At 41.8% G+C, this 15,584-nt stretch overlaps 1 protein-coding gene across 1 annotated transcript; it reads left to right on the forward strand.

Annotated features, from left to right (window-relative positions):
* The first annotated feature begins 347 nt into the window (after positions 1-347).
* On the forward strand, positions 348-14,610 carry trmt44 (tRNA methyltransferase 44 homolog). Its single transcript, XM_061030998.1, has 11 exons — positions 348-916; positions 998-1,115; positions 2,425-2,644; positions 2,733-2,801; positions 3,217-3,324; positions 3,761-3,832; positions 5,240-5,346; positions 5,698-5,881; positions 7,594-7,942; positions 13,697-13,813; positions 14,268-14,610. Exons 1-11 carry the CDS (start codon positions 580-582, stop codon positions 14,507-14,509), a joined length of 1,923 nt encoding a protein of 640 aa, XP_060886981.1. The 5' UTR covers positions 348-579; the 3' UTR covers positions 14,510-14,610.
* Positions 14,611-15,584: the final 974 nt, after the last annotated feature.

Below are 15,584 nucleotides of genomic sequence, written 5' to 3' on the forward strand. Positions count from 1 at the left end.
CTGCCATTGGGTTCGACATAAAAGGCACATTTAGGGCACATGCCTATAGAACTAGATACTATATTCTAACTTTATTAATATTATTATCTCCCAACAGCTTAAAAGACACCAACCAAAACACCATGAAAAAGTTAAGAAATTAATAAATAGTAAATAAATAAATAAATGAATAAATAAAAAAATAAAAAAATAAAAAAATGTGTTTGTGTGTGTGTTAGTTAGTTCATTAGTCGGATAAAAACAAACAGTAAAGAGTTGTCCTTTTCTTTTTTGGCTGCTGATTAAATCCAGACCAGAGTTACAGCGCCCTCTACTGTTTGATTGTAATATTGGATACTTGTCGGCAGTGTAAACACGTCACCAAAAGGCGACACAGTCCTTTTTCAAACGTATTTGTGGAATATGAATCTCAGCATTTGTTTGATATGATTAAATGTCATTTTGGGGAATTCATCTAACTAAATTAACGACAAATGTTTATCTCAGTAAATAGCTCCATGTGCAACACTAAATAAAGTCCCCGGAAGTGACTTTCTTCATGTGTAAACACATGGCTTGAAGTCGTGTCTGACGCTCATTATGCCCAAACTGTTTGATATAAAGTTTCCAGGAGGGTGTAAGACTCTTCCTGAAGGCTTTTGGTCGTCGGTAGACGTGTGGATAAAGAAACCTCACGTTGTAAACAAACGTCTTTGCGGAGTGAAGGAGACGGAGAGTGAAGATGTGGGCAGAGAGGAGCTGCTGTTTCTGCTCCAGGATCCTGAACTCTCTCTCCGTGTGTTTTCTTTCTTGGATGGCAGAGATTCACCTGCGCAGACACATGCCAAGGAAAAAGCCTGGACTTCCAGTGTCAGAACATTTATCCCTAAAGTCAACAATTATGGGGCAAACCTGCATAAAGAAGTGATTGTCAAAGGTAAGAGTGGGACTGAATGAAGAGAAACCTCTGCTGTCTGATGATGACACGTTTTAAACCAAATGTTTGTCTCTGCTCAAGACTTTTGCAGACAACAAGTGACCTTTCTTCCATTTGAAGAGGATTCAGAGAAAAAGGTGACTCTGAAGAGGGGCAACATTTATCAGATCCAGCTCCTCCATCAGGACTGCGAGGAGTGGTGAGTGGAAACCAGATGTTACAAACTTTTATTTTGAAATCCCAATACCTTGTTTACAAATAAATGACTTAAAGGAGACATTATAAAACACATCTTATGAGACTTTGTCAGGCAAATAAGTGACTCTTGTCCTCTGTGTCCTCGGACGACAAACATTTAGCAAATATTTACACATTGAAGTTAAGTAAGAGATAAAAAAAAAAAAACAGGGAACATTTTTAGTTTATTTTAATTATAACAAACAAACACATTATTTGCTGTCACAATGACACCGTTTAAAAGGATTCTAGAGAAGTCGATAAATATTTTTTCCCAAATCTTCTTAATAGCTAACACAGAATCAGCTTTATTGGCCAGGTATGCTCTCTCTCACACACACACACACACACACACACACACCAGGTATTTGACTGCGGTGAACTGTGCTCTCCATGTACAAAAGTACAACACTGAATAACAGTACAAACTAAATAAGCAAAGACTAATATATGTAAGGCTAAATGAGACCAATAGTGCAAAATCCTGAGTAACGTGATAATAAAATGTTATTATGTAACAGATGGTTTAATAACTTCATATACATGTAACATGAGGTAGAGAGCCATATTAACATGAATGTGTGCGTAGAATAAAAATCAGATGAGGATAATAATACAGTATTTACATGATTGTGTTTGTCCATAAAAAGACTTTAAATAATCTTATGTACATTCACATTGTTTAACACATAAACTGTAAACACATATTTGTCCTCAAATCGATACATTAAATAGTTATTATGAAGATCTACTGAGCGCTCATCTGGATGTCAGCATGTGGATTAGAAGCATGAATGTATCACAGTGAGAAAAAAATTTTGGACAAATGTGTAATCAGTGCTCAGTTTTGTGCATAACTCAGTGATATTATAGAGATTGTTTGCATTAGCTTCTGGGTAGTAGTTGTTGTTGTTGTGTACTGATGCATTTGTTTCAGGATAGTAAATGAGAACCGTGTCTCTGCCTTCTGACCTCGGCACTTTAATGTTTACCTTGACAGATTTGCAAATAATATTAAGTCTCTGAATCTGACGGTTGAACTCGTGGTGTGTTAAAACAGGACAGTGGGGGAACAACAAAGGTGAAATATTGTCATGCAGGAAATCTGTTGATGAAAAGAGAGTCGATGTTCAACAATCTGTCTTCTAATTAACAACAGGCTACTAGTTAATTAAACAGGACACACATGTTCCTACGTTACAAATAGAAGAAATGATTCCAGCGTGTCAGCTTGTTGTACCAGGTCACAGAAAGTGTTGCTTTACCTGCAGGAGCTTGGAGCTGCACGCCTTGACTCCAGACGCCTGGTTCTCCGATGGCGTGGCATACCCGAAGCTGCCCTGGCTGTCCTCTGACCTTCTGCCCAAACTGGTCCGCTGGGCCGCCGAGTGCAGGAGCAGCGAGTTCAAGAGCACGTTGTCTCTGCTGCCGGTGGAGAAGTACAGCGTCACGTACCAGCAGCTGAAGGAGAAGTACAAGGCCATGGTCAAGGTAATGTCAGGTCATAGTAACCCTGCTGGTTTAGCGTTCTCATAATTATGTTGGGTTTTTCATATTTATTTCTCATATTTTCTTGGAGGTTTGGCCTGAAGTTACGGACCCCGAGAAGTTTGTCTACGAGGATGTAGCCATCGCCACCTATCTGCTGGTGAGTTCGAGAGATCAACTGTACCTGATGCGGCTCTTTAACATCGATGCACCAGATGCTGAAAAGTCCTCACGTCTCATTAGCCGCCTTTTTTGCGTTTGTTTTAAATGCGTGCGACCGCTGCACAAACACAAACATGTCCATACATGTGGGTGAAACTCATTTTAATAACCGCCACATGTTGGCAGGTCATGCAATCTAAAACTGGGTCAATCCATTCTGAGTGTGGAAAAATAGCTTTGACCCAGTAAATCAATTCAAAGCAGCAGCAGGTGAAAGGGTGTCAGCAGCAGCAGGTGAAAGGGTGTCAGCAGCAGCAGGTGTCACCCTGCAGATGTGAATTGGCTTCGGCTAACATGATTGAAAGCTCTCATGCACACACAGGATTATTGAGTCTGTGTCTTTTGAACTGCAGGTGCTGTGGGCCGAGGAGCGGGCAGAGAGAGGTCTGACTGCCCCACAATCCTTTGTGGACCTAGGCTGTGGAAACGGCCTCCTGGTTCACATACTGACCAATGAGGGGGTGAGTTGATGAAAGTTGGAGCGCATGTCCTACAGAGAGTTTTTTTTTTGGAGGTCTCTAGCCCCTGTACTCGAGGCTGCAAGCGGCCCAATGAAAATGCGCTTGAAAAAGAGAGGGAAACATCTTCATGATACATTCCTTCTGATGAGTTCAGGTTGAGCTGTCTGTTTTTAAATGTGTTTGTTGAACTTGTTGATCTCCGGCCCTGTGAGCAGATGTCGCCCCCCCTGTCACATTAATCGATCGCTGCGGGGCTTGAGGGAGTCGAGGTGAGGGGATTCGCGCGTGAATAAATTACATCTCCAGTTTTCCGTGTCTTCCTGACAACCAATCACAAAGTGGGTCAGGCCTAATTGAAATGACACATGGTTGATTGATAGTCGGAGTGTGAATGCTGTGTTAAGTGGGCTGACCGTCACGCCGTCTTGTGTTGCAGCATCCTGGAAAGGGCATCGACGTCCGGAGGAGGAAGATCTGGGACATGTTCGGTCCCGGCACTCTGCTGGAGGTGAGTGAATTCAAAGGGTGGGGGGGAGGCAGTAGCCAAGTCTGTGGGGACCTGGGTTGGGAACCGGACCAAAATACGGGTTCAGGTCCCGTATTTTGGTCCCAGGTGCGGACCAAAATACGGAAGTTGGTCTGGTAGCTGGAGAGGTGCCGGGGCACTTCCTGAGTGCTGCAGAGGTTCCCTTGAGCAAGGCACTGGCTCTGGTGTGCTCCCTGCATAGCAGTGTGTAGCTGCCCCCACTCTAACATCTCTCCACTAATGCATGTCCACAGATTGTGATTCGGGCCTCTGTGTGCGAGAAGCATGTCTCTCAATAGCAGAGTGTAAACTAGAATCTCCCTCAGGGATTAATAAAGTATTTCAAAATTAAAAGAAAAGAGGGCGGATTCATGGTGACCACATTCAGGTTTTTAATGAGTGTAGTTACCGATCACAACAAACAGTAAGTCTGTAGGTGTCGCCGCCTCAGTGCTGCTGCTCTGTGATTGGTTTAAAAGAGGTTTCACTTTTTAACAGTTTAAACGGTTGATTCTTTTGTTAATATGATAATATTAATATATAAATGTATATGGAGTATGTCTGTTTTTTTTTTCAGAGAGGCTCGTGATGAATCTTTTGAATTAAATCATGAAAACTTGACTTTATGGATGCTTTTATTATGAAATAAGGGAAAGCGTTCTGGTTTTCCTGCCTTTTGTAAGGAAAGGAAAGGCAACTTTATTTATAAAGCACATTTCATGCACAAAGGTGATTCAAGATTCAGAAAACGTTATTGTCTATCACATAGTGACAGAAAATGACCTGTTGGTTGAGGTTCAGTAACATAAAAACATACAAACATTCACACTTATAAGACTCATATGAAGTCATGAAATAACAAAAAGTTCCATAAATACATAAAAGCACATTTGCACAGTATGTTAAAAGTATTGCTCATCTGACATTGTTTAAAATGTGTATTACAGTGTGAGGAAAAGAGGTTCTGTACCTGTTCTTTTTTTTTTTTTTAGCTGATGTTACTCTGAAGTTGAAATGAAGGGTGAAGGGGATGGACAACAAACAGCGGACTGCTTCCGTTCCAGGTCATCTGTTGTTGCAGATTTTTGCAGAATGGATGTGAAGGACCTGTTTTCTTGTCCTACAGAGACACTGTACTCAGCCTCAGACCTTTTATTTTGAAGGTTTCTTGAAACATCACAAGCCAGCTTTTCAGATTTAATAACCCATATTCTACTCATTTTCAAACATATCACATCGACATGTGTTCTCATTCACTAAAAGTTTTGAAAGTTAAAAGTTTTCCTTTTTGAAAAATATCTATTAAGGGATTCAGAATGAAGTCGTCCCGTTGTGCATATTCCACCGCTTTAAGGAGCTCTTGTGCTTTTTGGCTCTCTGCTATTTCAGGAAAAAGCAATTACTCCCAGCGAGGGCTTCTTATTCCCGCGTACGGACTGGCTGATTGGGAACCACTCAGACGAGCTCACGCCGTGGATCCCTGTTATAGCAGCCAGGCGAGTCTTCATCAGCAGGCACAATCTCACTCAGCGGCTCGAGTGCCAGCTGATCTCTTCAATTTGGAATTACATTATGTGCAGAAGGAGGATGTGTGTGTGTTTGTTCCTGCATGGCCTAATGTCTGTGTTTCCTGAAGTCACCACCTGAGGGCAATGTTGAGCCTTCATCTGAGACTTCTCTGTGACTGTAGTAAAGAATTGTTGTTTCCTGACTCTTAAACACTTTCACAATCTCACTTAAAGGAACACCAACAGCTAATAATTTCATGATATTTACCACTACAGATTTATTGTGGCGTAGTCAAAGTAAGAATTTGTCTCTCCCTCTCTCTCTCTCTCTCTTTGCAGGTCGTCTTACTCCTGCCGCTTCTTCGTCCTGCCCTGCTGTTTCTTCGACTTCTACGGGAAGTACCAGAGACGCCAGTGTAAGAAGTCCCAGTACAAAGAATACATCGACTTCATCGCTGAGGTCAGCGGGGTCAGTGGCTTCATCACGGAGGAGGACTGCCTGAGAATACCGTCCACCAAACGGGTAGGTTTAAATAGTCCAGAGGTAGAGAGAGACTCCTCAGATCATTTCTGTTCTCTGTGTCACACCTTTAAAACTCTCTTCTTTCTTAAATCTAGACTTTCTTTAATCCGGCTCTCCCCCCGTACTTTAATGATAACAAATCCAGCTGTCTGTGTGACCTAGTGGTTCTGTTATTACAAGCCACTTCACTTTCTTCACTTGAGTCCTGTTCATCTTTATCATCAGCGATCAAGTTATTTAACATTACAAGAATTATTTCACTTAAAGTTGAAGAGACACATGATCAATGATCAAACTGAATGCTGCAGAGTCTCAAAGAATATGTAGAACTACATGTAGCACTGATGTCATTTAATTTAATGGGGAAAATATATCATAGCGTTGGGCTTTGCTGTTTCGTCCCCCACTTGCTCTTTGTTTTTGTTTTTTTCACTTCATGTCATCACGCCTCCTGACGTCTCCTCCCACCTGCCCGAAACAGATAGCCTCCTGCTGTGAGGTGCATGTGTGAACAAGCACTTCAGGAAGATTTCAGAGGCTGGCTGTCTGACATTTTTAAGAAAATCACGTAGAAACAGCTTAAGGAACCCGGTTTAATCTATAAATACAATAAAGTGAGATAACCTTTATGACGATTTAAGCGTTTTTTCACAGATTTTTTTATGTTCTTTTTAAAGCAACAAAAGTCATCACATCTCCTTTTTATGGAATCTGAAGTAGTTGAAATCACAGAAAGTGTATAAAGGATTATTGGTGTAACTTGATTTAGTACTTGACTGTCGGCTGTGAAGTCACCTCAAAGCAGAAAAGAGTGGGTTGAACTTCCACTTTCATGTGAGGTATGTTTTTGAGGGGAGAAATATCTTGACTTGATGGATTAACTTAAAAGTATATGTTTAGGAAAATATAAATCTCATGCAAGGACTGATTCCTATGAATACAGGATATAGAGAGATTTCATTTTTTCTCTTTTGTTGACTTAAAGAGGCTTAAGAGAGGTAATCTCTGACCTGTGGATGATATCCTAAAAAGAACTTTAAAAAGTACCATATTTCTTAGCGTTAGTTGTAAATTCTGAGTGTTTCATATTCTAGGTGATGTGTATCTAGCTTATCTTCCCACATAACTTTTCTGAGTACTGGCAGCGTGTTAAAAGTGTGTACTTTGTGAAGTGCATTTTTTACCGCCCACTGATCCTTTCAAACATGTACATTTACATACACCATGTAGGTGTGACTGTGACTTTTGTCGCATGTAATCTCTTTTTTATCTCATATTGTTTCCAGTCTTTCTCCACGGTAACTTTTCCAATGAACGTCATTTTACCTACAAAGTGTATTTCTGTTCTTCCTCTTCTCCACCTGATCCTTGTTTAGCACAGGCAGACAGAGATAAATCAAGTGTTTATCACCCCCAAAGGGACATTTCTCTCACAGCTGGTACCATTAACAGCTTTGATACAGATGGACACATAAACAGAACGAGCTAATATTTACTGGGCTCTTAATGCAGGGGATCAGTCATAATCAGCATGTTTGTTTTAAAGCAGATGTTAAGAAGTTGTTCAGCACCAAAAGAATGGTATTGTTGGCATGATGCTGCATGTTCTTTCCAAATGTTACATATAGAAGATATGTTGTTCTATTTTTGGTCTAGTTTTAAAGTTTAAGCAGCACCCGGGCCGCCTTGACCTTTAACGCTTCTTTCCCCAGGTGTGTCTGGTGGGAAAGTCAAGAAACTACGGGCTACCTGATGAAGCCGAAGCTGAGCAGCGAAGAGCTTGTTACGTTCAAAGCCGCCAGGCAGCCTCAGGGGTCAGCGTTCAAGGGTCACACATCGGAAATGACGGGGACTGTTCCCTTGGAAACAAAGAGTCTGGCAGGACCCCCGGGAGCAGCTGGGGAGCCGGGTTCCAGCCCAGAGACAGGGTTGAAACGGTTCGAAACTGTGCTGCTCTCCCGCGGGATTTTGTCGACCGCGTTGTCCTGCGGGTTGCTAATGTGCTTCTGGGAATGACCGATGATGACGGCAGGGAGTCCACCAGTGCCTGGAACAGAGGAGGTAAACCACACAACAGCCAAAAATACTACAAACAAACAATAATAAAAATATCCCAATATATGGGTTGATACTGTTGGAGTGAACAGGTCCAGATCCAGATTTATTAAAGTGCACTTCAGGAGTTACAGAGTTCATTTTTAAGAAAGCCATAGAGTATAAACATACACTCAAATACATTGCCTTAAAACGGGCATTACATTTTAGTTATTTTTAACAAAAACTAAATACTGATAAAAGAAGTATCTACTAAAAAATGATTAAGCTTTGTTGTACATTTTAATTAACTAAACGCTTTATTGCTTAGCTCGGAGCTAAGCAAACTTTTTCCTCATACGGCACGTGACTGAAATTAGCTTCTGCTTCATATATTTGTAATATTAAAAAACTAACTCGGTTTATGTGACAAAATGCCAACATTTTAAAATGGAGAAATGTTTTGGATACAGGCAAAATAGGCACATTCGATAAGTAAGTTCAGTTTCATCTTAGGCTAAGGCTAGCAGTAGTTTTCTTACTAGCTAGCTTAAACTTGGTTTCTAGCTAGCTTTCTCTGTGCAGTAGTGACAGAAAGCGAAGTGTAGACTAAATAGTGGTAGTTACTTTTTCAGATAAACAGGTCTTAAACTACACATTTTTTCGTCATCATGACACTTCTGGTGTCCAACATTCAATTTGGTTACAGACAGTAGAAAAGGATTTGCTTTATAAAAATATGAATTTACAGCATCTTAGAAAAAGGTATCTGTTTTTATGCTAGCTGACCTGAAACCTGCCAGAGGGATTATTTTTCATATATTCTGACAGGTGGTAATTTCTCTCCCCAGGCAGCTCAAGATGTTTCATAAGTACCTGCAAAACAACGGGCATACGTCTTCTTGTCAGTATCCTTAAAATATATTTCCCGGTGCCTCGTGGCTTCTACAACCTGAACCTCTCGTCTAATCTCCCCTTCATCCCATCTAAACCTCCACCTCTATCCCCGACGCCATGTCCCCCCTCTCGGCATCTGTCAGCAGGCCCCTCATGACACAAAGAGACGCTGCTTTGATCTATGCACGTCTTCCTCCGGCAGCCACTTCCTGCCACGCACACACACACACAGACCGCCCACACACACACACACACACACACACACACACACACACACACACACACACACACACACACACACACACACACACACACACACACACACACACACACACATCCACACATCACCTTTGTCTAAGCCCCTCTGCCCTGCTGCCACACAGACACACACAGTATAATGTAGGAAAAGGAAAGAGGAATTCTATGATTAAAACTGAAAATTCTGCAGGATTTGGAAGCTGCTATGAGTAGAAAATATGAGAGAGATAGAATAAGGGAGTCTGCAGCTCTGTGTAGAGATGACTGGATGAATTATGCACCACCATGTATGATTTATGCATGAGTATGCATTTGTATTGAGGTTTCCTACCAGTTATCTGCTGTGTACGAACAAAGAGTAAAGTCAGGGTGAGTCAGCCTAGACTGAAGGGATCCAAGAGGGCGTCAGAGGCAGTGAAAGGACCTTGTGATTCTATTTAGAAGATAACTGATAATGTTATCCATCAGTTTGTGTAATATTTAGTGATACAGGAGCTTTATCTTGGTTATTTTGCTGCTTGGCTTTACAGAACGGCCACATTTTGATTGTGAGATCCTAGTCTCTTTTTCTTTCTAATGCAAAACAGATCTTAAAAAAAACACACATTTACCTGATAAAAACCTGTGTGTGCAGCTTGCACCTTTTGACTTCCTGTTAACTTTACAAATTAAAGCTTTAATATAATAAAACACAAACAGTTATTGATAAAAGGCATTGATTAAAGGTCACATATTCTCCTCCTTTTCAACCAGTTTAAATAAGTCTCAGAGCTCTGAAGAACACGTGTGTGAAGTTTCTTGTTCTAAATCCACTCTGATCCTGTATTTGATCATGTCTATAAACCCCTCTATTTCAGCCCTGCTCAGAACAGGCTGTTTCTGTACCTTTAAATATGTAAATGAGCTGTGTCTGACCACGCCCCCTCTCTGGAAAGGGTTTGGGTGGCTCCAGCTTTCTCACTTCATGCCCAAATGTTTACGGCGAGAAGGCAGACTCAGACAACTAGTTGTGGAAGTGTTACCCACCTGGGGGAGGGGTTACTGCCCTTTGTGATGTCACAAAGGGACATTTTCCAAACGGCCTGTTTGAGCACACATTTTCTGAAAAGTGGAGCAGAGAAAAGACAGATTTTTCTCATAATTGGGGGGTTTGTAGACAGACTAGAGACACATATTAGTGTTAGAAAAACATGGTAAAGTGTATTTTGCACAATATGTGACCTTTAAAGCTAAAGAAGTTGCACTCCTTATCTTGACTATTTTGCGTATTGTTCTTTTAAAAAATGGTCTAGTGGACATTATTTTGACAGGTATTTCCTGATTGAAATCAAGGAAACTTTCTTAGTCATATTTTTCATTTAGGCAGAGTTCATTATTTGAAATCAGTGTGAAGCTATTCAAGTCACATCTAGCTCTTACAGAGCATCCTATTTGTGCCCTGAAGAAACGATTCTATTTATATCTCTGTCTTTTTATATGGTTTACATGTGACGTCTGCCAGTGTAGCTTAAGGAATTTACTTATTCATGCATGCTGTTCTGCTGACTCTTAGTTATGTAATTGTGCTGAAAGTCCGTATGCAACTTCATCTAACATGCATTACACTCAATCTCAACCCTGCTGTCTTGGACATCTTTATTTAAAGGTACAGCACGTAAAAAGTCACATGGTAACACGTGGATGTAAATTCCCTGTGCACATATTGTCTGAGCTGCAGTGTACAAAAAAATGCTTACAAGAGAGAGGGAGTGGGTGAAATGTATTATTACAGGTAGGAGTCCTGAAAGCATTTTCTTTTGATAATTTAAGCTCGCTATCCTCCAGGAGAGCCTGCAGTAAATTGAGCATCCCAGAATCCTCTTCTTTCACACCTACAGTCCTCATTAATCTGACCTTGACTCACCTCACACCTGTGTGTAGGATAACTATTTGTTCTTTTTCTAACAGAAGTAACAATTAGCCAACACAAATGTATTCAGCAACTCAATTATAAGTCGTGCTTAATTCATATATCTTTGGTTAATGATTCCCAGAACTTAATATTTGCTGCTGGTTTGAGTCCTGAGTAGTTTCAACTCAGTACTTTTAAATAGTAGATTTGAAGATGCCAATGTTGGCTTTGGGAAATTTGTATTCTGCAGTATTTCGTGACATTTTAAGCGGCAAACTCTAAGGCGGCATGGTATGAGAAACAATCTACAATGTGCCAGAAAATTGTTCAGTGTTGTGACATCGATGTGTCATGCAATAAATCACAAAAAATTAGCTCACAGATGTCCATCTGCTGCTCTTCATCTTCTACACAGTACCTGTGTTAGCAGCACGTCCCTGCCATACACTGTAAATATTAAAGGATGAAGCCTGAGTGACGTCACTCATCTGTTACTGCGGTGGGCTCTGGAGGCTCATCAGCAGCGGCCGCCATGCTGGAAATCCTGTCTCAGCCAAACTTTCAGTCAACCTAACAACAGGCTAAGAGCTGGAGCTGAGGCGGGTTTCAAGCCTACAGACAAAACGCTAAACTGCGCCCGCCGTCAATCAGGTCAGACACGTGTAGCTATTTAACTATAAATGACACGTTTAGTTTATAGTTTAGAGTTATAAAACATTCACCCCCTGTACAGTGTGTGCCCATGAGGACAGTAACTAATCAGACCAATATGATTTGTTGTACGAGGCTGTGAACATGTTATATTCTGCCGGATTTGCACTTCGGCTTTGGCTTCATTTATCAATACCGAAGGCGGCTTGGTCTCTGCAGAATCCAAAATAAATCAGAGAAGGATTTTTTTTTCACCACTTACTTGGCACCAGTTCATGTGAGGGTAGCAGATAACTAACGTGAGCTTCGTCTGACTGCATCAAAATGGAGTGAAAGCACGACCATTCTACTCAGACCTCCGTCCAAATGGTAAAATGTACACATTCTGAAATAATAACAATATATTCAGACTTTTGCCAAGAATTTATCCTGGATGTCCGCAGCCCTACATTCTCTACTATAATAACAGTAGTAGACTGAAGTGGCTGCATTTCATAAATTACATTTGTTTTCCTGTTTACATCATGAAGCGATGTGATTTATTCTAGGTAATCATCTTCTGACCCTTTGGGAAGGCTCGTACTGAAGGTTATGTAAAGAGGGTTTTGATTGGCAGTCCAAAAAAAAACCAAACACAAGCAGTCCTGTGTACTGAAAAGGATCCTTTAACATGTTTTATCGACCACTCAGCAATTTTTTCAAGCTCATTTTCCCCCACTCAGCCTGATTCTCAATTGGCCAAAGCAGCAAGCACAATCAACCACAACGGGCAATCAATACATGGACATCTTAGTGTGCTGCACAGGGGACGCCCAAGCTTAAACCAGTCAAACAGTACGATGAGCGGAGCCATTAATAGTCGCCTCTGATGGTCTGAGTCCAAGCAGAGTCTACTCCCTTCCTACTGCCCTTCGTCCATTAATCTCCATTAACATGTAGGCAGTAAAGGGCAGCTCTAAATGCTGTATTGATATTGTATTAAGGCCTGGAGCTCCCTGGTGTCTGGGCGGTAGGACGGCAGACTGCCCAGATTCACACTCGCCGCACAGGACTGTGTTTGGCTGTTTTGAGTGTCTGTGAAAGTGGGAGTGTGTCGCATACTTTCGGGATTATCTGGACCGTCTAAATTTAGAACGTGTTCGGGCCGACAATATGTTTTCTCACAAGTTTCAGTGGCATAGAGACAAATAAAAATAAAAAAAACCACTGTGATTAACTTGCATATAAAACCCCCGCACATTAACATTAACTCTGAAATAGTACACGCTTATGTTTGACCGATTGAACTTGAACGAGACACTGCACTTCACAATGCGACGCTTTCAAGTTCAATCATCTCCGAGGTAGCGGGGATTTCCTGAAGTGCCACCAGAGATTAAAGTCAAATATTGTTACGAAACGCTACAAAAGAGCTTCAGAAATCCTGTGGTGTGTCCCTCACTGATACGAGGAGGGGAGGGGGGAGAGGGAGGGGGATTGTCATTTGTACGAACCAAAGGTCAGCCCTGATTGAATTCTCTTCAGGGGAGGAGAAAGGGCACAGCCAGAAATACAGACATTCTCATGAAACAGAGCTCAGAGGCGAGATCCTGTGAACACAAAAAAACATCTACGCTTACTATTCTCCCAACCTGGAGCATATGATTCTGTGTTTTCAGTACCCATCCTTTCTGTTTTTTTTTTTTTTTTTTTTTTTTTTGCACTTTGGTAGCTAAATTTACTGTCCCAGTGGGGGAGTGACGAGTATGACTCACGCTCTCGAGCGGCCGATGGGAGATGCAGCGGTGAAATGCATGCTGGTTGCTCTGGCAGCTTGTTGGAGCGGCTTTAATTGAGCACACTTCAGCGCCCTGGCTAACACTGAAAGACACTGACTGAGGTTTTTTTTTTTTTTTTTTCCTCCTTGTTCAATTTTCTATAAGTTCCGATGTATATATCAACCAGCTGTACGGTGGATAATAATTATTTCAGTGCGTGCCTGAAGCAGCATGTTAATATATTGATGAAGGTAACATGGACAGACCTCCTCCCGCTTCTTTGTCACTCTGTTCTTTCATCCTCCTCCCCCCCCCTCCCTCTCCCAGGAAGCCTCTCTGTGAGCGAGGTTGCCGGCCTGTTGGAGCAGGAGGCCCTGCAGCTCCTGAAGAAGGAGTGCGGAGGCCTTCAGACGCTGCTCAAGAACAACCACCAAGTCTTCAGAGGTAGATAGACTGCACACAACTACATTCATCAAATCCTTTTTATCGCTTCCGTTCACATTTGAAATCATGTTTAGAATGTCTGCAAGCTTCCTCAGCACAGTAAGGAAGGGAAAAGGAACACTTCTTTATATCTAATGGCCGTCGATTTAAATTATTTCAACTTCAAGTTTCAGTCGGTTTGGCCTCAAGAATGGTCTAGCTGCTGTTGCCATAGAGAAGATGTCGGTGTCAGAGCTGAAGCACATCAACAATGCTTCATTGATTAAACTCAGAACAAAACAGAGTCCTTTTTTTTTAACGTATCCAACATTAGACAGGGATTCTCAAAAGCAGCATAGCAGCCATAGCAGCCGGTCGCCCCTATCAACAACCCTGAGGAACCTACAAGACATGAGAGCTCAGGAGATGTGGTTAGTTAAGATTTACAGATAGATCTTTCATCCTTCTCTCACAGTGGAAGGAGGGAGGGTTCACATCAGGGACTGGCGGGACAAGAAGTCTTCTAGGTCAGATACCAAGAAGAAGCCCGTTGCGCCTGGTGCCATGAAGACCCGCCCCTGCTGGTTCTATGACCACCATCCTCAGCGCTGCCCCCTGCAGGCGGAAGAGTGCCCCTTCGCCCACGGACCGGGTGACCTCAGACCCTCAACCAGGCCCCTAAAGAAGATGAAAAAAAGCCATCTTCTGAGTGACTGATTCCTTCTTGAACACTTGAGTTCAGCTCGTTTATTGAGTTGATTCTTTTTTAATTTGCAGAAGAACTTTTGTGACTACCTGTGTTTGCTCAGTGCATCAGCGGTTAAACCTGCTGTGGAAAAAAAACCCTGCAGCCAAGAAGAAGAAGAAGAAGAAGTCAGCTCGTAGCCGTGTGAGTTTAATTGATGCGACATTACATCACATGATTTCTGGGAAATTAGGTCTTCAAATTTTAACAGCTTCCCTTTTTCATCTCTCACTCTTGGAGCACGCTGACACCTGGGCTGCTGTTGTCTGCTGAACTTTAATTTCAAGGGATTATTAATTCACTTCTGAACATCTTAGAAAAAGTGTACACACGTACTGTATATATTAAAGTTCATTTGAAGACACATCTTTGTTTATTCAATCATGATCTTGCTTATCTGCTACGTACCCTCACTGAGACGGATAATTCAGCTCCGAGAGAGGGACTTTGAGGTTCACAGACAGGGCGGAGGATAAAGAGCAGGCAGCGTTTGAACAAAGTAAATGTTAGCCCTATGAATTATTTGTGGGCAGGAGTTGAGGGGTTAGCCGCGTGTCGTCCCCTCTGGACGGGTGGTCACTGCTGCGTCTCTTTGGCTCAGCGTGCCTTCACACTGTGGCTCAAATGTCAGAGACAGTAAGGCCCAGTCACCCGGGGGACTGCTGCAGGGGTGGGGGTGGGGGGGGTCTGTTTTTTTGTTCATGTGAGCGGCAGCAGTCTGACCCATTGATGCAATAAAGGACAGAAATGTTTTAAATTTTACAATCAGAAAAGTTTTTTCCTTCATTTGTTGCCGTCAGTAAACATAGCTCACAGTGCGCCGTGTGCAGGAATCTCACTGTAGATGATTGGATGTCTTGGATGTCTCTTTCTGTAGTTTCTAGTCACGAACCTGAAAATAATCAACTAATTGACACCTACATTTGAGCCTTTTTCTTCTGCAGTTGTGTCTTTCTTGAAGCTTCTTTATGTAAGAACAAAAAAAACAGGAATCGGTCAAATGTTAAATGACAATGATAAATATACTCGTTATGTCATATAGCATGC

The sequence above is a fragment of the Labrus mixtus genome, chromosome 23 (assembly GCF_963584025.1).
Source record: "Labrus mixtus chromosome 23, fLabMix1.1, whole genome shotgun sequence".
Classification (NCBI taxonomy): Eukaryota; Metazoa; Chordata; class Actinopteri; order Labriformes; family Labridae; genus Labrus; species Labrus mixtus.